This window comes from Oryctolagus cuniculus, chromosome 13 (assembly GCF_051225735.1).
Source record: "Oryctolagus cuniculus isolate XC-2025 breed Fujian yellow rabbit chromosome 13, ASM5122573v1, whole genome shotgun sequence".
NCBI lineage: Eukaryota > Metazoa > Chordata > Mammalia > Lagomorpha > Leporidae > Oryctolagus > Oryctolagus cuniculus.
Genome location: NC_142879.1, coordinates 17,648,024 through 17,674,879, shown reverse-complemented (window position 1 = coordinate 17,674,879; position 26,856 = coordinate 17,648,024). Strand labels below are relative to the sequence as shown.

The 26,856-nt window shown below is 54.5% G+C and overlaps 1 protein-coding gene across 11 annotated transcripts in view; it reads right to left on the bottom strand.

Moving 5' to 3' along the window:
• Window positions 1-26,856, bottom strand: part of NAV1 (neuron navigator 1) — a 231,260-nt gene that overhangs the window by 49,622 nt on the left and 154,782 nt on the right. For 4 of the 11 annotated variants that reach the window (XM_051820457.3, XM_070055084.2, XM_070055085.2 and 1 more), the window contains exon 1: window positions 25,568-25,849. The exons of the other annotated variants lie outside the window; for them this stretch is intronic. In XM_051820457.3, coding sequence (XP_051676417.3) covers window positions 25,568-25,620 — 53 coding nt within the window. In that variant the 5' untranslated portion in view covers window positions 25,621-25,849. Of the gene's footprint in view, window positions 1-25,567; window positions 25,850-26,856 lie in introns of those variants that run through there. 11 annotated transcript variants of the gene reach the window in all.

The window sequence follows — 26,856 nt, the reverse complement described above, 5'->3', positions numbered from 1 at the left end:
AACTGGAAACCAAGTTTCTGGGACTATTTACTTCTTAATGGATGAGAGTGTGTACGTGCAACCTTACTTTCTCCTCGGACAGCAGAGAAGCATCTGCAACAGGCTGAGAATAATAGCTGGGGACCCCCACCCCCAGATTTATTTTTATTCCCAAGTAAGGTTTATGGAATTGGAAGTCTAATATTGCATCTCCAAGAGGTACCCAGGGCTTCCCGCTTGTCCATCTAGGAAAGGGAGAAGAGCTGTCCTTGCAGGCTGAACGAGAAACAGGCACCCACAGGGAAGCTGCTGACCAACACAATGTGCCCAGCTCTGGGGAGCTGCAGCCCCAGAGCAGTCACGGGAAGAAGCCACAGTCAGAGCGACAAGGACTGTCAGGCTCCATCGCCCTACCATCCAGCTCCACGGCGTATTCTACCACACGTGCGTAGAGCAAATGGGGCAGAGGAGTGAAGGCCCCGGCAGCCCCCGCCTTGGGGTCTCACCTGCTAGAGCTGACCAGCGGTGGCCTTCGTTAGGTGGTTAAGTGGAAAGCAATGACAAAGTGGGAGAGAGACCTCGGGCCTGAGAGCGATTTCACAGCCAAGATAGGCAGGAAGTTAGCCACTGGGATGGGCCTGGCCCCAGCTTCCCTGAGGCCCAGAATGCCTATCGGTCAAAATACAGGAACATTCGCCGAAAGCCCAGGCTTTAGATGAGCTGTTGTCTCATGACATCTGCCCCTGAAACTCCAGCCACTCACAGCACTTTGAGACGAGTACATCAAGATGCACATGGGATTAGCCTGAGTTAGGAGAAAGCTATAGAGACTAAAAACTGGGTAACTACTGGCTAGAAATGACCTCAAAGAATCTGCTTCTACAGCCCCGAATACATTCTGATACCTGCTCTACTTTTGAAAATTCCCAGAACATTTTTGGAACTACACCAGGATAGAGTTAAGCAACAACTTCCCTTGCTCAGCACTTCAAGAACATTCTTGCCACATACGATGACTTAACAGGTTAAACCATAACGACACTGCCAATCTTGTAGGTAAAAACCAGTCTGACATGAGGTATGTTCATTTTCATAGTTAGCCTATGCTTCAGTATTTGTCTGCTACAAAATCGTGATGGTGGTTTCTAAACTCGTAACAGGAAGACACCAAGTGCTGGAATCTTAGCAAACATCAGAAATGATGGCCTGTCCCAGCTCACCCCTAGTTCAGTGCACCTGAACAAGGGAGCATGTCCTGGCTTCTCCTCAATCAGGAGCCACACAGCCTGTTCTCCGTCAGTCTTCTGGGCCCCTTCAAGGCCACTCCTGGAGGTGAGCCACTCGGTCCAGGCAGACCACGCTTCCCCAAAGGTCACTCCATCACAAAGATGTGGGTCCCTAATGAGGGACCTGGGCAGTCATGCTCCTTGTCTGGCCCCTGAGAAAGTGGACTCCCTTGATCTCCTTTATGGATGAGACAGTGATCTAGATCTGCATTAGCGTGGAAGCCACCAGCCGTACGTAGCTACTGAGTACTAGAAATGGGGCTGAGACAAGCAGTAAGGTTTCCAACATTCCATAGGAAAAGGAATCTAAACTATTTTATTAATGACTTCTCTGTCAGTGACATCTTAAAATAATATTGTTGTTCTAGTATGTTAAAGAAGACATAATTAATTTCATTTGTTTTATTTTTTAAACTGTTTCTACCGGAAAAGTTAAAATGACACACGTGGCTGGAACTGCACTGCCGTCAGAAAGCGCTGCTCTACATAGGAAACTTTCGGTCGATGAGATGTTCGCTGTGAAGACCTGGAGCCTGTTAGCTGCCACAGTGGTTACGTCTGTTTGGTTCATGACCTGAAAAAGCTACGGTCTGCACTTACACCTCACCCGTGCCTTCTCTTGGCGGCACCAAATGTGGAATTGTTAGGTTCACATGTTGAATGATGAGCCACAGTCCTCAGGGAACACTCAGGAGGTTAAAGAGGGCAAGTGATTAAAAAAAAAAAAAAAGAGGAATCAGAGTGGAATCGGGCAATTTTGTGATTCTTGCTTTTAAAAACACATCCAGACCATCTAGAGACTGACATTCCGCTGAAGGACTGCCAGGGCTCGCAGTCAGTACCCTCCCCTGCTCCCAGCCCCACGTGGCCTCAGAGACCAGGAGCGGGGGGTGCAGTGTCTACTTCATTACATGTCTGTGGCTTGGCAGGGGCCGCGGCAGGCAGCCTGATTTGGCCAACAAGGCAGGCATCGGAGAAGAGGGAGAATTGCACAGGGTAAGAGATTTAGGGAAAGAGAGGCTGGAGCAGCGAGACGCCAAGGCAAATTTTTGGGGAGCTAAGAGTGTGCCAAGTCTTCATCGAGGGTAAAGATCACCAAGAAAAAGGGACTCTGAAGAGCAAGGTAAGCGGTGCAGTCAGGGGACAGGTATAATTAGGAAAATGTATCTGGCAGTGAGCTAGGGCTGTCCCAGTCCTTCAGGAAGGCAAACGGTTTCAGTAACAAGTTGTTCATGCCTCCTGACTGCCACGTTGAATCATACAACCACCCGACCCATTTGCTCAGTTCTCAGGTGGAAAGACTGATTTCACGCCTGCACCATGGGCTGCAGGTTCCCAGTCTCGGAAATGAATCTTTCAGACGGGTAACACAGCACTGCTGGCACCACTGAAACACCTCCAAAAACAACCGCGGAGTCCGCCGGCTCCGAGCACCTGTGGCGGCCTCGGGGTGGCAAATCCCGACTCAGACACAGCTCCGATTCTGAAGACTGCTGCCACCGATTCTGAGGTGCAAGCCGACTGCGCCCCACTGCCCTGCTGCACCTCTGAGACCACTCAGCTGCGTCTTCTACAGTGACTTCCAAGCTCCCTGGGCCAGAGAGACAGGGGTCAGCGGGAGCGAACACAAGGCCACTCCCCTCCCCTCCCCTCCCCACGGAGAGGGGACCTCTGCTGGTACTTCTGATGACGGCCTGCTACAATGAAACAGTGAGCGCACACCTGTCTGCCTGGGCCCAGCTTCCTCACCTTGCCCTTCCTGGCTGGCGTTCTAACCACCTGCAGCACACGCCCACTTCGGGCAATCCCCTTCCCTCTGAGGGTCTTCACTTCGACGACAGCAGGACCACAGGCCCATCCTGGCAGAAGCCCACTCAGCCAACACACAGCCCTGCATCTCTGTGCCTGTGCTGTACAGAAGCCATCGCACCAGTAGCAAAACAATGTTTTTAGAGAGAAGTATCAGTCTCCTAGCATGGAGCACCTCGTGGGCCCGGAGAACCGGCTGCCCTGCAATTACAGGCAACCTTCTGTGCATCTGTGTAATTTTCTGCTATTTGGTCATATTTCCAGATTCTCAAATGTTCATGACCCAGAAAAATTTCTTTAAAATCATCGTCTTGCCTCCCAGCGTCCTGCTTCAAGCCGTCTCTTCTTTTCTGGCACTCCAAGGTTCAGTTTCTTACCCTTTGATGGTTGTTAGGTACTGATTCATGTCCCTCCCCAAAGCAAAGGCGGGAGCCCTGCCTCCCCGTGGCTGTGTGTGGAGACTGGACCTCCAAGGAGGTAATGAAGGCTGAATGGAGTCCTGGGGTGAGGGTGTCATCGGAGAGGAATGGCGTCCACAGAAGAGGAGGAAGGAACACCAGAGCTCTCCTTGTGTGTCCACAGGGAAGACACAGGGAAGAGACAGCTGTCTACTGGGCAGAGAGGAGGGAGGCCGCATCAGAACCAACCCTGCTAGCACCTTGATCTTGGACCTCTAGCATCTAGAACCACGAGGCAAGAAATTTCTATTAAGTCATCCAGCCTGTGGTGTTTTGTATGGCTGCCTGGGCAGTCCCGCATACACATGAGGCCATGGAATGAGATTATGTATTTGTACATCAATATCCCCCCTGGGCTGCATCGATCATGGATTACTTCCAGGATTCAGTAGAGTTTTCAGCTTAGAGATGTGTTCATCTTAGGTTTCCGACCACGATACCATAGGTCACTGAGCCGAAATAAAAGAACCCAACTCGGTCAGCTGGGCACAACAGAAGCTGCAGACTGAGAGAATCAAGGGGTGGAGCTTAGTGGAAGCAATTATCATTGCTGCTTTCTCTGGGCGGCCAAACCGCCCTAGGGAAACTCCATCTTTCTGCAATGAATCGAGGTTCTATGTTTGCTCCCCTAAAGACAGGATGCACAACCACCCGGCCCTGCAAACAGCTTGGACAGCACTTTGTGGCACCAAATGGATGTAATTGGATTAGAGGCATCGATATGTTTTATTGGGGTCTTACTGTGGGCAAGGGTAATTGAAGGGTAGCAGGGGACAGACTGAGAAGCGAGTCTAAGAAGGAGACACGAGAGGCTGTTTCCGAGGTGTGGGTTAAGCTTTGCCATGTCAGCTGGCGGCGCAGCGCGAGCAGAAAGCAGAGCTGTTTCACGCGAGTCTCCCTAATCAGGACCAACTGTGGGTGAGGAATGCTGACTCTGCTCCCGCAACTTGTTTGAGTTTCCCTTTCAGCCTGCCCCAGCCTCTCCCCGCCTCGACGTCTTGCACAGGGGTAGGAATGAAAAAACAAGGCACCGTCCTCTGTTTTTCAGACGTTTCCAAGACAGGAAATTGAAATCCTTCAGACACTGAAGCGTCACCAGGAGTCTCTCAAGAAATGAGAAAGTGCTCCGGGCTGCGTGCAGTCCTCTCCCAAAGGGTCAAAGGCAGCCCGTCGGGCCACTCCAGAACACTGAACCGTGCGCGGCTCGTCATGGTCATGGCCAGAGCTGAACTAGCGAGCTCCACCTGGCCTCCACTCCCCCGCATGTAAACAAGTAACTCCACACCCGCCAACCAGGGAAAGTCATTCTGGTTCTGGTTCTTTTTTTTTTTTTTTTTTTTTTTTTTGACAGGCAGAGTGGACAGTGAGAGAGAGAGACAGAGAGAAAGGTCTTCCTTTGCCGTTGGTTCACCCTCCAATGGCCGCCACGGCTGGCGCGCTGCGGCCGGCGCACCGCGCTGATCCGATGGTAGGAGCCAGGTACTTCTCCTGGTCTCCCATGGGGTGCAGGGCCCAAGCACCTGGGCCATCCTCCACTGCACTCCCTGGCCACAGCAGAGAGCTGGCCTGGAAGAGGGGCAACCAGGACAGAATCCGGCGCCCCAACCGGGACTAGAACCCGGTGTGCCAGCGCCGCTAGGCGGAGGATTAGCCCAGTGAGCTGCGGCGCCGGCCCATTCTGGTTCTTAACACAGTCAAGAGAGCATGTGCGAGAGTTTGGACAACATTTCCCTTCTCTTTCTAAAACCAGTACAGAGGCCCCATTTTATAGATTTTTTGGAAAGGGACGCAAGTGGGATTTGACAAGAAAATGTCATGAGGTAGTTCCTCCTTCCTCCCCACGGCTTCACCCACATTCTCCCTGCTGCTTCCCGAGGAGCCTGCAAGCTACCTGCCAAATCCCGGCTAACTGGAAGGAAACCAGTGTAGGCACCTCGACGTCGTCTTTAAACCAGAAAGGACGGAGGAGAGAAGCGGCAGTCTCCCGAAAGGTGGGAAGGCTGGGGCAAGGGCCCAGGCCGTGCAAAAGTTGGAGAATTATCTTCCGTAAGGGGCAGGAGAGGAAGCACTGCAGGCTTTGCAGGCCACACGGCCTCTGTGCACCCAACTCTGCCGCTGAAGCACGAAGGCAGCTGCAGACAACACGTAAGCAAATGGAAGCAGCTCTGTCCCCATAAAACTTTATATTCCACATCACCGTCATGGGTCACAGAATACTACGTCTTCTGGGGCGGGCGTCGGGCCTGGTGGCGAAGGTGCTCGTGACCCACAGAGTACCTGAGCCTGAGTCCCTGCTCTGGTTCCGGTCTCCAGCTTCCAGCTAATGATGACCCTGGGAGATAGCAGTGACAGCTCAAGTGGTTGGGTCACTGCCACACGTTTGGACGACCTGAATGAGTTCCCAGACCCCAGCTTTGACCACACACACACACACACACACACGTCTTCCGTTTCAATCATTTAAAAGTGTAAGAACCATGCATGCTTAGTTTGTAGGCCATGTACAAGCAGGCAGCGGAGCGGAAGTAGCCCAACAGGCCAAAGTTTGCCAGCCCTGCTGCCAGCCAAAACAAGACCCTCCTGAAACAAGATTCCTCAACCAACAAGTCCTGGCTAAAGAAAGCAACTCCGGACTAAGAATGATCTCTGGGATCTCCTGCATTTTCCCCCTTCTTTCAGTGCCTTCCTGACCTAACCTGCCCAGTCGATCATCAAAACATGGTTTTTCTTACTGGCTCAGTTTTGAATTCAGGAATAAAAACAGAGGACGAACAAAGAAGAAAAGAATCAAAAGTGTTGTGAGGCCGGCACCGTGGCTCACTTGGTTAATCCTCCGCCTGCAGGGACGGCATCCCATATGGGCATCGGGTTCTAGTCCTGGTTGCCCCTCTTCCAGTCCAGCTCTCTGCTGCGGCCCGGGAAGGCAGTGGAGGATGGCTCAAGTGCTTGGGCCCCTGCACCTGCATGGGAGACCAGGAGGAAGCACCTGGCTCCTGGCTTCGGATTGGCACAGCGCTGGCCATAGCAGCCATTTGGGGTTGAACCAACAACGGAAGGAAGACCTTTCTTTCTGTCTCTCTCTCTCACTGTCTAACTCTATCTGTCAAATAAAAAAAAAAAGTGTTGCTTGCCCCCTACTGTCAGCCCCCCATTCTGGAATCCAGCAACGCCTGTGGGCTTGAATATACGTAGCTTCTAGGGTGATCTCTGTAGGGCTGACAGAAGCAAACGCCCTTTTCAGTCAGAAACACACCCTGGCCCACACAGGGTGGCAGCAGTCACGCGCAGTGTGTACGTCCTGCACGCGTTCCCCTTACACACACAGCAACAGATCAAAGTCCTCCCTGCCCACCTGCCGCCAGGCATCTCTGGATCCCTGATGACCCCGCCAGCTCTGAGTGAGCAAGACGGGCGCAAGGGTGCGAGTCAGGCCCTGCCCTCGCACTAGGAGGCTAAGGATGTGTGCAGCTCGGAGCAGCTGCTGGCAGCGTGGAGAGGTTCGGGGCCGACTGCTGGTGTGAAACTCTGATCTGGCAATAAACACCTCTGGCCTGTGAGCTCCTCTCGCCTCACGGCCTGAGACTTCCCGCCACAGCGCCGACGGACGGCCAGGCCTCCCTCGGAACACACCACTCCCTCCCCTGCCTTCTCTGCCTCACATCTACCGGAATCCCCGGCCTTCCATTATCACCTCCTTCCTCTTTCACTCCATTAAACCAGAAGTCCACTTGCCAACCTCTTCCTTAGCGTCTCCACGTAAGCAATGCAGACCGTCCTTTTTCTGTTCACTGAGAGCCTCTCTGTTGGGTCAGAACTTTTAAAATCTTGACTCCAAGGAAGAAGGCGAGCGCACCACCCAAGCTTTGCTGGCCACAGCTACCCAGAGGCGGCACACATTCAATCTACAGATGCAAAGCAAAACAAGGAACTTCGAAAACAAAGCCAGCAAAACAGAAACAAGCAAGCCCCAAAGCCCAAAACCCGAACAGAAAAACACTGGGTGCTAATTCCCCAAGCCTATCTGCTTGACCACTCCACACTGAATCACCCTGCACAGAAAGACCACGGGGCCCCTCTGGGACTTGGCCAAGGGGAACGAAGCCCAGGCACGTGACAGAACAGGTTGTAACACACATGAAGAGAATGTCACCTGAACCCAGGCAGTCACCTCCGCCACTCAGGTGGTAAAGTATTTGTTGCAAGCCACACTGAGACCCCTCGACTTTCTCCCAGGAATCCTCATGAGAAAGTCCGGGACCGACCCTGGATGAAGACTGTGTCTCTAGCACAAGCTAAACGTGGGGCTGCACAAAAGCAGTTCTCTCTAACTCTAGAGGAAAACCAGCACGCGGCTGGCTGCAGACTGAGGAAAAGGGTCCACGCAGAGGCCGCGTTCCAGGTCACAGGAGCTTCTGCTGCAACCTCCGGACACGCTACGAGGCGTCCTCGAAGTGCGGACCTTGGCGACTCTGCCTGGAGCTCTCCACTCCCATAACGCTCACGGCTCCTTTCCGTGCGCCCATCCTCATGGACGTTCCAAACTGAAAACGCTGACCAGGTAGGGCAGCAGCCACGGGGAGCGAGCAGCAGACGCTCGGGTTCTCTTTCACGTGTCCACGAGGACCGTACGCTGAGCAGGGCGGAAGTCTGTGTTGCGCGGGAGGTTCACGGCTCCGCCAGGGGAGGCCCCCTGACAGCACTACTTGAAAAGAAACAGTCCTGAGAGAGCAGGGAGGACGGAAGGACTCATTTCATTACTCAGCACTTTTTAGTCCGTGCGGATTCAGCAAAGCCATCCACGAAAAAGTCCGAGACTGCTCTGGGGACAGCTGCTGTTCACAGAATCACCAGGCGGGCTGGGATCAGACAGCACGGGCTGTGACTTCCACCCACCCAAGCACCAGCCACATAAGCTCTGTGACCCTGGACAAACAGGCGGCACTAACCCGCCCTCAACTAGAGCGAAGTCTGCGGGTTCTGCCAAGATTCACGGCTCGGAAACGCAGCAGCAAAGAATATAAGAGCCTGAGAAGACAACGTAACGAGCACTCAGACCTTTGCATCCTGTTGTCTGACAGCAGACCCGGGATCCCCCTACAGTCTGTGGAGCTGCCGCAGTTAGCCCTCTCACTCGTTGGGGTGCACTGGGTCAAACACTATCTTACTTCTCTGCTCACCAAGCCGCTGGGGAGACCCAGCGCTTCTTAAACACTATTAAAGGCATCTTAATACGCTGCCTTTTATAATGACCCACGGCACTTGCCTTTGTCGAAGAGGCAGGCATTTTACATTATATTTCTAGTGGAGCTGCCATGGTCGTGTTTATCAATGCAAATATTCTGATCTTATCGTGGGTGTGACCATGGTCAGCTATCACTACTGGAACAATAGTCACCCTGTGGCTAACATCTAAAAACCTTTGCTAGGCACTCTTGAACCCAGTTTGTATTAATCCTGAGACACATATTGCTTAAGGAGAAACTTAGGTAAAGTTACATGCCTAAGGGTCACGGCCAGTAAGGCGAGACAGAACCAACTTAGTACCAAGGTCTGTCTGGCTCCGAAAGAGCCTCTTTCTAAGGACCACATACACTCCAAGTACTCCCAGCACGAGACACAGAACTGCAGTGCTGGGAGGCCACAGGGTAGCAGCAGCACTCGGCATTTACTCCTGGCACCAGGGGACTGCCTGCCATGACTGCCCAGTGCATTACGTCTGGAAGCTTTCCAGATCGTGTTGTGCCGGAGAGAGAAGCTCACTTACAGGATCTTATGCATCTCCAGGGGCTCTTCGAGCAAAAAGGTGGTCTCAGGTCAAATTTAATTTGTGTCCGCTCTGTCACTGCTACACCGCACCTCAGTTATTTCTGAGGTCGGGGAGTTAGACTCATGAAAAAGAAATGAGGTTCGTTCTCAACAAGCCTGCAAACCAAAACACGATTTGCTCGAAGGAGTGACATATGCCTGGCTAGCTACAGGAGGGGCCTGGGCACAAAGAAGGTCAGACAGGATAGGACCTTGACATAAACCTTCCACATTCGCACAGTCTGGTTCCTACGATTTCTAAAGGCAAACCGGCCCGCTCCTTTCAACAGCGTCACTGCCATATAAAATCCCCGCACCAGGCAACTGCAGGGAAAACCAACTGATGCCGAGGAGTCCCCCAGAGGGCGGCTCTGATCACTGAACCGCCACAGCACCCGGCTGCCGAGGCTCCCGTCTCCGACTGCTCCATTCCAACCTTGCCGCTAGGAAACCTTACGGAGGACCCAGCCTGGGCCTTGAGCATTCAGTTCTGGGCCTTGCTTCGAAAAGGAGGTCTTTACAACTTCCGGGCAAGAATCCAAACACCACTCTCTCAGGGTGGGGAGAGGAGGGAGCGCTGGAGCCCCTGTATTGAGGCAGTCATCTCTGGGAGGGAGTTCTGTGGCACGCGGTGGGGGGGCCCCCGGTGCGGCCAACTGACTTCATGGGTCGCCTGGACATTGGCTGCAAATCCACACGGTTTCTCATCCCACCTCCCGCAGGCTGGGCAGGGGGCCCCGGCGCGTTCTTTTCCAGCCTGGGTTAGTTTTCAGAGTCGAAGGCATCAGTGCTGCAGCTCCCCGTGGTGGAGGCACCGGGCTCAACAGCTCCAGCTTAGCGGCAGCTGCTCGCCGGGTCCTATCAGAGCAAGTCCTGCTCCCTGGCTTCCTCTCTCTTAGCGCCCGCTGATTAGTCTTCTAGGCACTTGACGTCTCAGCTGTTCATTGTCTTTCCTTCTGGTTGTCACCTTGACGGTGGTGCAAAATCCAGAGGCTTATTTAGGGAGTGGCACGGTTTAGGTGGATAATTTTTGCCACAAAGTATTTGTGATAAAGTAGGGTCCTGGGCTGGGTATGGGTACGAGGGACCTCTAAGGACTTCTTCCTGGGACTGGCGCTGTGGCACAGTGGGTCACTCCAGCATCCCACGAGAGCACCAGTTGGAGTCCCAGCTGCTCCACTTCCATCCAGCTCCCTGCTAACACGCCTGGGAAAGCAGCAGAGGATGGCCCAAGTGCTGGGGCCCCTGTCACCCTCACTGAGACCCAGGTGGAGTTCCTGGCTCCTGGCTTCAGCCTAGCCCTGTCTCAGCCATCACGGCCATTTGGTGAGTGAACCAGTGGGTGCAAGATATCTCTCTGTCTGTCCTTCAAATAAATAAGGAAATCTTTAAAAAAAAAAAAAAAAAAAGACTCCTTCTCCATGTAAAAGTTGTTCACCCAATCCTTCCAAGAACCACAGGCGCGGGAGCACTGGGCGGCTCCAAGGTCAAGAGGAAATGTTCCCCAGCTGCGCCGGTCAGCTGACGTGGGGGACTGAAGACGTGGCTTATGTGCAGTCTAGCAGGCAGGAGGTCACATCCGGTTCCTGAAAGAAGTCTCAAACCGGTGCGCAGGAAATGCTGACTTCTCAAGTGGGCCATGGCAGGTAGGGCATCCACGTCAGGTGTAGGGGCGGGGTTTAGAACGCAGACTATCGGGGACTGGGCTTTGTGGAACAGGAGTGCACCGTGCGCGGTGGGGTAAGAACCACAGCGTTGCATTGGTCAGCGTAACGGCAGCGGTTTCATAACAGGAGAGCGCATTGGTCAGTGTAACGGTAGCGCTTTTCTAACAGAGGAGCGCACTGGTCAGTGTAATTGTAGTGCTTTTCTAACAGAAGAGCGCACTGGTCAGTGTAATGGTAGTGCTTTTATAACAGGACAGCGCATTGGTCAGTGTAACGGTAGCGCTTTTCTAACAGAAGAGCGCATTGGTCAGTGTAACGGTAGCGCTTTTCCAACAGAAGAGCGCATTGGTCAGTGTAACAGTAGCGCTTTTCTAACAGGACAGCGCATTGGTCAGCATAACGGTAGCACTTTTATAATAGGAAAGTGCGCTTTACCTTTCTCTTAAGCCAGCACTGCTACCATTAAATTACCTGACCCTAGAAAGAAACCTTTGGGGCTAAGATGGCTAAAGTTAAAAAAAAAAAAAAAAAGAAGATTGTTAGTCCGCGCCCCTTTCGAAAGGCTGGAGAGAAGAAGGCCCCACGCGGGAAGGGAGAAAGCTGGTGTGGAGAAGGTGTTTCTCTTCAGGGTGAAAATGCAGCGAGTTCTGCTGGGTCAGATGACGGGGACACGCGGACACCAGGCCAGGCAGCAAGGCAGCGGGCGTCCGCGGCGTGTGGAGGCGGCCGCTCTCCCAGAGCCCCCTGCCCGTCCTGCAGGCCGCGTGTTCTGTCAGCGAACGTGGGGCCCTGGTAGAGACGACACGGTGTGGGGCTGGGCACTAGAGCCGCGTTTCCAGGCAACTTCAGAAACGCCAAGAGCCAAGGCTTTAGGCCTTTCGGAGGCGCTGCGCTGGGCCCCGTCTGCTTACTTCTCCCTTTGTTTTCTTCTGGTTCTTGGAACATTGCTCCTTGGCAGTAAACTGGTAAACGGAAAATCTGTCCTTTTCTTTTTCAACAATTTATCTATTTGAAAAGCAGAGTCACAGACAGGGGTGGAGACAGAGAGCGAGCGAGACTGACCATCCACCCGCTGCTTCATTTCCCACATGGCTGCAACAGCCAAGGCTGGGCCAGGCCGAAGCCTGCCGCCTAGACCTCCATCCGGGTCCCTCATTGGGTGCAGGGACCCAAGCACTTGGGCCATCTTCCCTTGCTCTCCTAGGCTCGTCAGCAGGGAGCTGGACTGGGAATAGTCGCCGGAACTTAACTGGCACTCATGGGATGCCAGTGTCCCAAGCAGTGGCTTAACCTGCTGCGCCACGATGCAGGTCCCAAGAGGCAACTTTTCCACGCTGGAGCTAATCTGCCCTCCTCCAAAATTAAAAATAATGATAATAATAAAGTTTTCCTTCTAGAAGTATCCTCCTCATTCCAGGCAACGGAGTGAGCTCCATCAGCTGCCAAACCACACAAGCTGCACTACCGGGATTCTTAGGTTAACGTCCTCTAAGTAAAGTCAAACCGAGACTACAAGTTACTTCTCAGCCCATATATGGTCATGGAAACCGACCTACTTCCTACCTTGTACCATCGTAGATGGCCAGTCTTCACTGCCCCCTTCAAACAAGAACCAACTTAAGCTAACACACGTATACCCTTCTTCCAACTTGTTTGTTTAATGTTTTTATGAAAAAGATTCTGATTTGGAATAAGAGGTTCTTTCTAGTTGTTGAAAGTAGTTGTAGTGTGTCGTGTGCAAAATGTCAGCTGGGACGTATTTAAGGGGTGGTAAGAAGTAACATGTTTTTACTCTGAATTCTTATTCCTGATATCTGTGGGCACTAATTTCTCTAAAGTTGTATCTCAACTTTGTTCCTGACTGACATTTGCGAAAAGAAAACATTATACTTGACAGTAGTGTAATTCCACCATGTGAAACAAATTATCCATCTACTCCACTGCTAGGTTTACTTGGGAAGACCATTATACATGCTGAATGAAATGGATTATTTCCCTATTTTAAAATAAATTCTACCCAGTGGTACAAAGAACGCAAAGGGTAACTTTCCAGCTCATAGAACTAAACGGTAGAAGCAGCCGGAGCAGGTGCTGATTCCATCTCGCTGATCCTGCTGCCTCAGGACCACATAGGAAGGGTTTTCCATCTACACGTGGGAGCTGCCTGTCCCTCAACCCATCCTCGTCCACCGTCCTAGGCTCCTCGCTCATGGACACCTGGCCTCCACTCCCTCCACTTCGCCCGAATCTCTGGCAAGAGCTACACAGACCTGACTTACTGCTGTTCTTTGTCTGCCTATCCTCCCAGGAGCCCTGTCTCACTGGTACCAGGACAGCAGGGTATCTTCCTGCCTAGGGGGACAGAGGTTGGTAGAAGGGTCTGGACAAAGCATTTTCCAGAAACACTTGTTGAGAGGTGGGCATTTGGCACAGCAGTTGGGACACCACTTGGGATGCCCGGACCCCATACTGGAGTGCCTGAGTTTGAATCCCAGCTCTGCTCTCCATTCTGGCTCCCAGTTAATGGGCACCCTGGCAGGCAGCAGCTGAGGGCTCAAGTAGTCAGGTCCCTGCCATCCATGTGGGAGACTCCTGGCTTTGGCCTGGCCCAGCCCCTGGCTATTGTGGGCATTTGGGAAGGGAATCAGTGGATGGGAGCTCTCTCTCTCTTTCTGTTTTTGCCTTTCAAATAAAATATTTTTTGCCTTTCGATCAAAATAAATTTGCAAATGCTTATTGAACAACTGAACAGCAGTCTGAGGGCAGGCGCCGTGGTGCAGCCTGTTGGGCCGCCACTTGGGGACACCTGCATCCCATGTCTGAGTGCCGGGGATGGAGTCCTGCTCCTCCACTTCCAATCCAGCTTCCCGCTAATGAGCCTGGGAGGCAGCAGAGGATGGCCCAACTACCCATGTGGGAGACCTAGAGGAGTTCCTGGCTCCCGGCTTTTATCTAGCCTAGTAGCCATGGCTGTTGCAGGCATTTGGGGAGTGAATGAGCAGCTGGGGACCTCTCTCTTCTCTCTCTGCCACTCTGCCTTTTAAATAAAGAAATAAATACTTTCTTAAAAACACAAAATCTTTCCCAAGAACACAGATGATGAGAGAAGCCTACCAGGCTTGGGGCAGGAAAGAAGGCAATATGGGAAAATGACATTTGCTATGTATTGTCTTCAAGACAAGTTTAGCCCGCAGGAAGCCCCAGGTCCCAGCTCACTCACACTTCTCCCTTCTTTGGGGATCCATCTGCCCGCAAACCAGCAACAAACCTGCTTCTGGCAAAGGGCTTAACAGCTGCACCACGGGCTGCTACAGGCGGGGAAGCCACGCCAGGGCTTTGCGGGAGCCATCTTTGGTGTAGCAATGATAATCCGACATATTTACCCACCGAACAGACGCCATCCCTTTACGCTTCTGATGTATTTCCAGAAAGTCATCCTAGGCGGAGTTTGCTAGAAAGCTTAGGAACGGCAAGGCGGAAGCCGAATTTGCTGTGCAATCATTTGGAGGTGAGACTGTCTGACCTCTCTCGACGAGAACACTTTCCCTGGCCCATGAAAACTCAGAGGCTCAGGTAGGAACTGCCACGTTGCAGGGATCACTGGAGGACCACTACTTTCTTACAGAATTTGTTTTTCATCTACTTGAAAGGGAGAATGAGAAAGAGAGAGACAGGCAGACAGAGAGGTCTTCCATCCGCTGGTTCACTCCCCAAGTGGCTGCAATGCCCAGAGCTGCGCCGATCCAAAGCCAGGAGCCAAGAGCTTCTTCCGGGGCTCCCATGTGGGTGCAGGGGCCCAAGGACCTCTGCTGCTTTCCCAGGCCATAGCAGGGAGCTGGATCAGAAGTGGAGCAGCCGGGGGAACTTGAATCGGCACCCATGTGAGATGTGGGCACTGCAAGCCAGGGTTTTAACCCTCTACATCACAGCGCCAGCCCCTGATTCCTCACTCTTCAAATGCCCACAATAGCCAGGGCTGGACCAAACCAGAGTCAGGAGCCCAGAGCTCCATCTGGGCCTCTCAGCGGGTGGTGGGGGCCCTAGCACTTTAGCATCACCTGCTGCCTCCCAGGTGTGCATTAGCAGGAGCTAGATTGAAAGCAGAGGAGCGGAGACACAAGCCAGGCCCTCCGATATGGGATGTGGGCGTCCCAAGAGGTGGCTTACCCCGCTGTACCCTGCCTGCCCTAGGGAAGCACCACCAAGGGCCACATCACCCAGCCCGCTCCTCCAGGAAGGGCCCCTGAAAGACGGGTCTGACCCCAGCTTTACCCAGACTTCGTGAAGTCACCAAATTCTCCTGTCCTACAGTGGGGAGTGGAATTTAATTAAATAAGAGGCTTCGCTAGTTACCCAATTATGGGCTGAAATTTAATACAGCCCAACTGCTTCTGCCTTGCGCATCTGTGACACACTCCACGTAGCTCTCACAGAGGCTCATGCGTTCCGTCTCGGAGCAGCGGCCACAGTGGCCCTGAGACAGCCCCCTTCGAGAGGCACTTCCATGATCATCCTCCCCGCCCCCTGCCCTGCAGTAGTCATTCTGCTTACACACACACAAGCTCCTCATCCAGGAACACGAGAGTAACCAAGAACGCCCCCTCTGTGTGGGGGATGTGGGTTTCCAATCCACGCTCAGACCCCAGGCACATCTGAGACTTCTGCCAGGTAATCTTTAATTACTGCCCCCGACCCCCGCCCAACAACCCATACATTTTTTCCCAATGTAAAGATTTCCAATAACAGCATAAAACTAGCAGTTAATAATAGGTCCCAGCATGTCAATTACAGCGGTCTCCAAAAATAAAAGCTTCATGCGGCAAAAATTTGCAAGTTACCGCTGGGAGGTGGTGGCAGTGCACCGCGGAAGTCTGGAAGTCTCTGCCCTCAGAGCCGGTTTTCCTGTGCGTGGAAACCCAGCTATGCCTCTCCCCCACCTCGCCCCTCTGCCTCCCTGTCCTCAACCAACCCCCCAGTTACACACCCAAGCCTAAGTCTTTCCTTTCTGGAGAACAGTAAGGCTAACCCGGCAAAGCTGTCCTCTGCTACCTCCTCGGGCCCTTTGTGTGAGGGGCTGAGTCGTTGGTGCCGCCGAGACCCTCAGACCAAGAGTGCTCTTAAGGATTCAAAAGCAGCGCTCCCTCCCGCGAGGCCCGGGATTCGCACATCCCAAAGCGCGAAGCGCCTCCTCCCCCACGGTGATTCTCTTCTCTTCTCTCAATTCCTCCAAGGAGCACCGGGCAGGAAGAAATCAGTAAAAGAATTGTGGCCTAGAAAGTTCGCTTGTCTCTTTAATTAAGGAAGGCTGGGGGGAGGGGGGCACCCCAGGGGAGGGGAGAGCAGTGATCCGGCCTAGGGGGCTTTGTAATTTTTACAGGCCTCTTGCCCTGCCCTTTATTTCAAAATTAACCGCCTTCTCATCTGAAGTCATTTAGTTCATGGCCGGCTTACTCCCGGAGAAATATCTTTGTGGAAGGCTCTGAAGGTTTCCACTTCAGAGAACAGGACAGCTGAATGCCACATTGTGCCCGAGGGTCAAAGGTCACCAGTGCAGTGAAAACCCAGCGAATGCATTGTGAGCCGCCTTCCTTTCCATGCATGTGAAAGTAGGCACATCGCTCACCTACTGCAAAGCTTTGAACAGAAAGAACGAACAGAAAAAGGACTCAGTTCTTAGGCGGCCGGCGCCCGAAGGGAAGAGCCTACTCTAGAGAAACAAACCTACGCAGGTGTTCAGACAAGGTAACCAGCCCCCGTCACCTGCCCTCCGGTGCCTACTCGCAGTGGAAGAATGAATGGAGGGAAATCAACAGCCCATGAAGAGCTGTTAGCTTCTCAATCCAGCGCTGGATTCCCCGAGCAGGGGGAAGCAGAGGCTTTGCAGCACCTGGACCGACGGCTCTGCAACTGCGGAGTTGCTTTCAACTCCCAAGGGACCAGATGTGTATTTCCGCAGGGAACCCTTGCTGAGCACATCCCGTCCACCCAGGACGCCTCTCTCCCGGATCCATCTCATCTCATCTCATGCTTGCCCTGTGCCCCTCAGCTGCTGGTGGTCTCCAACCGCCTTCAAAGGGGGAAACCGAGGCTGGAGGCTGTGCTCTGGGGGATGGAACAAGTCAGTGGTGGAGCCAGCCTTGGATTTCTGGGGGCTTCTCCCTTCTCTTCTTCAATGCCCAAAATGCACCCCAGCACTGGCTGGACACAAACACCCCCTTCAGCCCTCCTCCCTGCACCTCTGCAGGGCCCCCTGCTCCTCGTCTCCCCCAGGTGGAGAGAGGGGACTCTGGTTATCTAGATGCATATCATAGGGGGAAAAATAACAATTTTGAGAGGACAGGAAATGACTGGCTAGGAAATGACTTGGTCACCTGAGGGTGAAATCCCTGTTCTGAGGCTTTCTGGTCAGTCTGGGGCTTTGGGCATAATCCTCCAAGAAGCCCAACGAAGGAAGACTGAAATTAAAAGAAGGGAAAGTTAATCAAAATCGAACTAGAGGAGGCAGCCTCGAGGAGCAGACAGAACAAAAACAGTCCCTGCCTCCTCAGTCGGTCCTGGGGCAGGGGGGACCCAGACGCTTTCTGGGTTTATAAGAGGGGTCCTCACAACCCCACCCCACCCTACAGCCCTCCTCCAACAGAGCTCCGTGCCCAGGATTCCCGCTTTGTGAGAGCCCTGCAGCACTAAGTCCCTGCTTTAGAAGGTGACGCGGGCAGGGGCGGTGACTGTCGTTCCAAGCACCAGAACCCGAGCTGTCCCTTGCACATGGCTCCTTTTCCAGTTCCACGCTTCGCACGCACCCCACATGCACCACTAGGTCCAGCGTCAAGTTCTTTAAAGCGGATGGAGATTTTTAGCGACATCCAGGAAAATCCTGCTGGGGCTGTATAAGCTACTCTAGCCTGTCAAGTCCTACAGCTGCCTCAACAGTTTTCGTAGCGATTTGCCTTTTCTATGCAGTTTTTATAGAAAGCCTTATTTTTGATGCTCACATTTCATCAATGTGTGTGATAACTAAAGTGGTACAAGTTCAACAGGCAGGTCTGGGAATAAATACAACTTTGGAAAGCAGGCCCTCGACTAGGGGGAGCAGAGGACGCAGGCTCCTGGTAGCCCAGGTCATGCCTTGGTGTGCAAAAGGCACAGGCCAGGGATGTGGGATGCGGGTATCCCATACTGGCACGCCTGCTTCCCATCCAGCTTCCTGCTCACGTGCACCCTGGGAGGCAGCCGATGACGGCTCAAGTGCTCGTGTCCCTGCCACCCGGGTGGGAGACCCAGAATGGGCTCTGTCTCCGTGTCTGCCTTACAAATACAATAAATGCACACAGTTCAAAGGAAGAGCGCAAGTTGGGGCAGAGGGCCCTGCTGTATCTGATGCCCGGAACTGTTTTAGGAGAGTGAAACGCACAAGGCCAGCGAGATTCCCGGGCTCCTCTTCCAGCTTTGCTGCTTTCCCTTGTCGTTCCGGTTTACCTCTCACCTCCTCTGCTGAAGGCAAAGGCCAGAGGTCGCTGGGGGTGAGAAAGTGAAGCTAGCAGGAAGGAAAGTTCTTGCGATTTCCTTCCCGTGGAGGCTCAGCTCATGCGTCCAGCCTTGTTGTTCTACCTGGATGTCTCACAGAGCAAGCGTCTGAGCTCAACTTCCTAAGACATGTGGCTTAGCTACAAGGCTTACCACAGCAGACTGTCGCATGAAAACCAGACACCGAACCCAGGAGCCTCGACTTCTTTGGGGGGTCCTACAGGGCTCCATTGCCTCTCTGGCCCAGCAGACTTTTTTCCAAGGGCTTTTGGTCTCCCGGGATCAAAGCTCCGTTCACAATGACCACCTCTGTGCAAATTCCCAGAACTGGTTTCCCAGATAGGAAAGCGCCCAACCCAGGTTGCGCATGAGTGAGCAATGACTTCTTCCCCCTCAAAGAGGCCCCGGTTAGTTTCTCACACAGAGGAGGATTGGTCCCTTTTGCCCCCTGGGGTTCTGAGGCCAGGGGTGGAGTTTGGTGGAGGCAAATTTGCAGCCCAGATTCCAAATCTCTTTCTCAACAAGGGCACTGCTGATGCTCCGGGCACAGTGCAGAGTGCGGCCAGGGCTCTCCAGACAAGGACCCCAGCAAAGAAACCCACTAGGGAGAGGACGGCGAAGATGAGCCACATCTATAAAGGATGGAAGTGATTTCCACACATCGCAGGAACAGACTGGGGTACGTGTGCCTCCTCCTTCACATTTGAAAAAAGTAGTTTTTTATTTGAAAAGCAGAGCAACAGACACACATGCACATACAAATAGATCCACCCACCAAATGTCTGCAGCAGCTGGGCTGGGCAAGACTGTAGCAAGGAGCCAGGAGCTCCACCCAGGTCCCCGCATGGGTGGCAGAGACTCAAGCACTTGGCATCACGGGCTGCCTCTCAGATTGCACATCAGCAAGAAGCTGGACTGGAAGCAGACATGGGACTGGACCCCACGTACTCTAATGGATGCAGGTTTCCCAAGCATGAGTCTAATCCGCTCGTTCACCTTTAACTTATACGCATGGAGGATGAGGGTCCTGTTAACAATGGGACGAGGAAAACCAATAAATCAACACACTGCTCACTACACTTAAGCACCAAGAAGAGTGGCCTCCGTGCCCTCTCCCCATTCAGAGCCACCTTCCCTGGAAAAGCCAAGTCAGAGCTCTCTGTAGTGAGCTCAATGCCATTGTTGGCTTTGCAGGGCTGAGCACGGTTCTTGGCACGTGCTAGATCATTAAAAAAGTGCTTGCTGCTCGGGGCCAGCGCCCTGGCACAGTAGGTTAATCCTCCGGCTGCGGCGCTGGCATCCCATGTGGGCGCTGGTTCTAGTCCCCGCTGCTCCTCTTCCTATCCGGCTCTCTGCTGTGTCCTGGGAAAGCAGTAGAGGAAGGCCCAAGTGCTTGGGCCCTTGAACCCGTGTGGGAGACTGGGAGGAAGCTCCTGGCTCCTGGCTCCGGATTGGTGCAGCTCCAGCTGTTGCAGCCATGTGGGGAGTGAGCCAGTGAATGGAAGACCTTTCTCTGTGTCTCTCCCTCTCAATTAAATAACAAATCTTTAAAAATAAATAATACTTGCTGCTGGATTGGCTTTCATCTTCCATAGCTGAGGACATGTTTTGACTCCATCTGAAGAACGCTAAGTATAATGTGACACAGGATAAACGTGGCACAGCCAAAGAGGGACTGACACACGTAAGCTCTTAAGATGGTTTTCTTGGCCGGCGCTGCGGCTCACTAGGCTAATCCTCCCCCTTGCGGCGCCGGCACACCGGGTTCTAGTCCCGGTCGGGGTGCCAGATTCTGTCCCGGTTGCCCCTCTTCCAGGCCAGCTCTCTGCTGTGGCCAGGGAGTGCAGTGGAGGATGGCCCAAGTACTTGGGCCCTGCACCCCATGGGAGACCAGGAAAAGCACCTGGCTCCTGCCTTCGGAGCGGTGCGGTGCGCCGGCCGCAGCGCGCCAGCCGTGGCGGCCATTGGAGGGTGAACCAACGGCAAAAGGAAGACCTTTCTCTCTGTCTCTCTCTCTCACTGTCCACTCTGCCTGTCCAAAAAAAAAAAAAAAAAAAAAAAAAAAGATGGTTTTCTGAGGCCGGTGCAGTTGCTCGATGGGTTAACGCCCTGGCCTGAAGGGCCAGCATCCCATATGGACGCTGGATCTAGTCCCTCCTGCTCCACTTCTGATCCAGCTCTCTGCTGTGGCCTGGGAAAGCAGTAGAAGATGGCCCAAGTGCTTGGGCCCCTGCACCCACGTGGGAGACCCAGAAGAAGCTCCTGGCTCCTGGCTTCAGATCGGCACAGTTCCAGCCGTTGTGGCCAATTGGGGAGTGAACCAATGGATGGAAGACCTCTCTCTCTCTGCCTGTCCTCTCTGTGTAACTGTGACTTTCAAATAAGTAAATAAATCTTAAAAAAAAAAAATAAAAAGATAGTTTTCTACCAGCTATTCTTTTGTCGGCATCAGAAGACTTATTATCAAACTCTGCATATGCATTAAGTAAATGTCTCCAGCCTCTAGGAACTTGTGATTGGGCAAAACTCCCACCATATAATGAGCGACTCTGGGAAAAGTATAGACACAGATGTATGGAGGAGAACTTCCTCGTGGGGGGAATCTCATGAGCAGCTCTCCTCTGCAGAAAACTGCCATCTCAAAAGGGAGCATAGGTAAGCCCAGGCCTGAGAAAGGCAAACTCCCGGCCCTGGCATTTAGTCCAGAGAGGAAGGGCTGTGCAGCAGGCCAGACGGGGTCTGAACTTCTGCCCCACTACGCTGACCCAAAATGCTTGGGACCCCAAGTCTTTCAGATTTCAGAGTTTTTGTTGGAAATACTTGCATAGATTTTACCAGCTGAACACCCACAAATTTCAAAATTTGAAATCTGGGGGCCGGTGCTGTGGTACAACGAGTTAAGCCACCTGCTGCAGTGCCGGCTTCCCATATGGACGCCAGTTCGAGTCCCGGGTGCTCCATTTCCCATCCCGCTCCCTGCTAATGCCTTGGGAAGAATAGTGGAGGATGACTTAAGTGTTTGGGTCCCTGCCACCCATGTGGGAGACCCAAATGAGAATTCTGGCTCCTGGCTTTGGCCTGGCCCAGCCCTGGCCATTGCAGCCATCTGGGGAGTGAACTAGCAGATAAAAGATCTCTCTTTCTCTCTCTCTCCCCCTCTCCAAATAAATAAAATATTTAAAAAAACAGGTTGCGTCACCATCAGTCTTTCTGGGTAGCTGGAGGGGTACATAAGGCACCCAAAGCATCCAGGTCCGTCCCTAACAAACCTGGGTAGCTCCCCAACTTCCCTCTGCTCCCTGTTGTCGAAAGCACCCCGCCCCAGCTCAGGCGGCACCTGCAGCACTAGCTCACGGGGACGCTTGGCGCCCTTGCCAAGTCCGTGGGCTCCAGCCGGAGCAGCAGCCTGGAGGCCGTGCGTGTGCCGGCGGAGGTCCCGCAGAGCTTTCTTTCCCGTATTTCTAGCCCAGAGTCATCAGCGTCTTCTGGAGACTGAGGGTCCTCGGGCTTCCCCGTCCAACAGCGTCCAGGGACGGGGCATTTCTAGGAATTCCTGAAGCATCGCGAGAATATCAGGCGGAGGCCGGAGTCTCACGCTCCGCGCGGCTGGATTATCTGACTCTGCTTTAGGAGCCAAGGCAAGGGCAGTCTCTGGCTCCGTGAACGAGGGGAAACCTCTCCTGTTCCCTTCTCCCATCCCTCTGGAAAACTCTCTTCCACCTCCCCTGGGAAGCCTTCCACGTCCACGTCCACGCCAACTGTGGCTTCTCCCCGCCTGCTTCCCGTCGCTGCCCACGCGGCCTGGAACCACAGCCTTGGCTCCCTGGCCTCCTCTACCAACATGGCATCCTCCTGCACCAGCAGCCCCGCGAACATTTCTCCCACTCTGAACGAACGCATTGATGTGTTGGTTCATGTCTCCTTGTCTGTTGCCACGGTATGGAGACCCGCTTCCAGGAGGCAGGGGCTAGTGCTGCCCTGCGGCTCCCTCCGGCTCCCTCCACACTCCAGCTCTGCGCCTGGATCCTGGAAGGGACTGGAGTTTGCTGAATGCACGAATGCACAAATGCTTAGGGCCCAGCTCCGTTTCACCAGTCTCCAGGCCAGCAGCTGGCACAGAACTGTCACACAGGGAAGACTGAATGATTATATGGTTGCTTTAAAAAAAAAAAAAAGACATTTTAAAAAGTGGTTTATTTTTATGTAAACTGCTATCGAAAATAGGATGCATAAATACGCCATCCTAATTAGCACAGTTTTGGGCTGGATAGGAATCTGAAGATGGGTAACTACAAATTTAGGTAAAAACGAAGACATATTCTGGTTAGACTGCTACACCAACAGGCACTGCCATCTGAGGACTGGAGAAAGCAGGGGCAGGGCCTCACCCGCTCACCATCGCACTCACAAACACCCCCGGCTTCTCCCATCAACTTGCTGTCATTTCTACATCCCCAAAGGAGAGATCAGGCATTCCAGTCTACAGAGCAGCAGCCGGAGACCCATCGGTGACGTCACAAACCCACAAAGTGGTGCAGAAACTCCCACTCAGACACCCCCACCGGCGCCCAAGCCACCTCGAGACCCTCGCTCAGGCCTCAAATTGCCCTCAGCATCTGTATCCTCAGCTTTCAGTATTGCCAGGGCCTGAACAGTGTGCTCACGGCATGGCCAGGGTTGGCTTGAGTCAGACCTAGGTGTGGGGACAAACCCCACCCCTGTGACCTTGGCCACTGCTCTCCCTGCCTCAGTCCCTTCATCTGTGAAATGGGATAATCACAAACACACACACACACACACGCACACACACACGCACACACAGCAGCTCCTGGGCCAAGGGCAGGGCTTTTGCCGGAAGGGTGACTTGGCCTGCCCAGCCCCACATTTGTCCTCTCACAGTGGCCGCGCGTGGGTGCCAAGTGAGGCCCTCCGCTCCAGGGAGCCTCTGGCTGATGCGTAAGGGGCTTACCCCCACGGACCCCCAGGCTCGAGCTAGGAGTCCTTTCCTGGGAGGGAGTCGGGAGGGCTGAATGGGGCAGATGCCTGGGTTCCAAACGCTGGAGGCTTGGGTTTGCTGGGCAGAGGAGAGACCACAGGCTAAAGGCTGAGTGTGGCTCCTGGTGACAGCCTGGTGACAGCCTGCGGGGTGTGTGTGTGTGTGTGTGTGTGTGTGTGCAACGTTCCCTCCCGGGCATCTGCTTGCAGGCAAATGCAGGCTGGGGTGGGGCTGCGTGCAGCTCACTCATCAGCCCTCACCCTGCCCCTCCCTCTCTGGAGCTCCAGGGGGACCCTGAGCCAGCAGGGAAAGCGACTCTTTGATCCCTGCTGGCCTCAAAGAAACCTCGAGTACAGGGCAGGGTTTGAGTGGTCCCCAGAGCACAGGCTGGGGCTCAGCCCTCCTCGGCGAGATCGCAGCCAGCCTAGTTAAACTTTATACTCCAAGTGTGGCACTTTACAACATCCCGGCTCTGCTGGCCACCAGCAACAATGGGCCTGGAAGGGAAGGAAACCACAGGCCGGCCCCAGCCCCGCAGGCAGCAGACGGGGTCGGTGTAACCTGACCCGCTCTCCTCCCGGCCCCGCCCGACACACCTGCCCAGCAATGTGCTCCAGGGGAAAAGCTGGGAGAGTGCGCCACAACCCTGGCCCCAGGATAAGACACCCAGCTCACTCTGCAAGCCAGGGGCCCCGGGGGCTGGGGCGGGGCCCTGGAGGGGGGCAGGGAGGATGAGTGGGGCAGACTAGAGAAACAGGAAGTGAGGGGCGTGGGCAGGGGGCACTAGGGCACCACTCAGGGTCTTCCCAGAACCTCAGAGTAGAACCAGGGCAAACTTGGGCTGGGAGGCCCTAGTCTCCCCGGCACACCCCGCGAGGACCATAAAAGATTCCAACTGGGGTGGAAGGTGGGGGAGGGGCCCCTCCTCCTGGGCCGGGAGATGGACACCCACCTCCCACTAGTCATTTTTGCAAAGTGACCTCAAGGGTCCCAGGCACCCTCTGGTGAGGATGCCGGGCTGCAGTCGGCTGGTGTGTGGTGGGGCACACAAGTCTGGGGCCAGTAGGACTCCGGGTGCCCCTGGAGCAGAAGCTGTGTCTGTCTCCCCCCAACCCCCGCCCGTCCGCCCACTTCTCTGCTCCTAACCCCAGCCTTTGTGTGCAGGGTTCTCTGCAGAAGACCAGGCGCTCTCTAGGGAGCAGGAGCAAGCACCCGCTGTAAGTCTGCGGGGCCTCTCACCTCCATCTTCCAGCAGAGGGAGGCTGGGAGAAGGAGTGTGTACGCTGGGCTGAGAGCTGCCCCGGGCCGGGGGGAGGGGGGCCTCCCAGAAGCAACAGAAAGCCCCAGCCCTGTGTTTCAGGCTGCGGGAGTTTCCTAACCCTCCCTTGGAAGTGCAGCTTCCAAGTCAGCAGAGGGTCCCCGGGCTGGCTGTGGCCACATCACTTCCCCTTCGCGAAGGCACTCCTGTGTGTCACCCTCACCACCCCAAATTGCGGCTCTCACCCCTTCCCTGCATGGACCCTTGGCTTCACTCCCCCACACAGGATCCAACCAGCGGGAAGTCACAATTTCAAGAGCCCCCCCCCCCCCCAGGTCTCTCTTCCATCCAGGACGGCCCCAGGGGTCAGGGAGCCCCTTGCTGAGCCGGCCTAGGGCTGCAGGGCCCCCTCCGTCCACCAGCCTGGTCCCTGAGGCTCCCCGAACCCCCCATCCCTGGGCTCCATGCACTGCAGTAACCATGAACTTCAATCAAGTTGTGCCATTGTCTCAGCTCTGTCCAGGAAGTTCTAAATGCCCTGGCTTCTAGCCCCGCTCCGACACCCCCAGCCCCACCGGCCAGCAAGCCAAACGCAGGGGTCCGGAAGGCTCCCGCAGTCCCGGCACCCCTCCCTGTGGTGGAAAAGCCGGCGCTGCCAAGACCTTCCTTCTTGCGGACCCCACACCCAGAGGCTGCAGCTGTGGGGGGGGGGGGCTGGGGGCTGGGCACAGCAGGTCACCACCCAGCCCCAGCCCCCAGCCCTGCAGTCTGGCCCCCAAGCTTACCTGCAGGGGAGTTTCCTTGTCGCTCCCGACCTGGGCAGGGCCAGATGAAGCATCTTCTGCAGCTCAAGCGGCCATCCGCGGGGCTGGGCACCCAGCACCCCCCCGCCCCGAGACTACCTTTGCCTGGCACCCGGCACACAGCCACCAAAGTACAAGAGCTGCAGGCCACGCGGAGGGCCCGAAACCCAGCCCTCGCCGGCCCTCCGCTCCCTTTTCTCTCCACCACCCCGGCTCCGACTTACGGCTCCAGCTGTACTTAAAGCGACAGTGCCCCATTTCCCCGTCGCTGACTTCTGTCCCGAGCCCTGGTGATGCAGGCTGCCAGCGGGCTCTTTAAGGCCCAGAGCAGGTAGACAAAGAGCCACCGCAGCCTCCAATGCCCCGGTGGCCTTGGAAGCCCAGAGGTGCTGAAGAAGGCTGGGGGCCTCGACCTCCACCTAGGCTGTTCCAGAGTTAACCCCTGCAATGCCAGGTATGGCCCCTGGGCTGGTGTGCACGCTACAGGAGGCAGAAGGAGGCGTGAGCAGCCATGCCCCACTAGGTCCCTCCTTGGGGCTGTGCACAAGTAGGTACCGGTACCGGGTTGGGAAGACCCAGGCAGAACCCGACCCACAGAGGGCCTCCTCCTAGCCCCTTTCTAGACTTTTAGGCACGAGTCAGAATTGGAGCAAGAGATCATCCGCACATTGCCTAAAACCGGGTCTGCAGAGAGATGTGAGCCGGATGAAGGTCAGACAGGGTACAGATTGCCAGAGGTGGCTCAGAACCGCTTAGAGCAGGGGCGGCTAAGCTGGTGCAAGCGCTCTGGAAGTCCTGACACCCTCAGGGGATGGGCGACAGACGTCACCCCAACACCAACATTCGGAAGATGCTGACTGGGAGGAAGGTATGCCTGCTGGGGGAGGCTGTGGGGACAAAGACCAGTTCACAGCACGCAAGGCTCTGCACCTTCCTCCAGGAGGCATTTGCAGCTGATTTCTTGGGAAACAAAGATTTTGTTGTAGGGTTAAAAAACAAAAAAACAGTGGGACCCAGTAGCAGGGCCCTTCCACTGGCTGGCCCTCTTCCAGCCCTCACTCTTCACCCTGCAAGGGGCCCAGTGTCTAAGGCTGGTCCCAGTCCCACCATAAGCTGCACAAACAGGAAGACTCCATCGAAGAAATGGACTGAGTACACCTGCCTTCTTGAAGCAACAACCAACAGCAACTCCTTCTTTTCAAAGCCCTCCCCCCCAAAGCTGGGCCATCTGGTGTGGCTTGGGACACCCACAATCCCATCCTGGGGTTCCT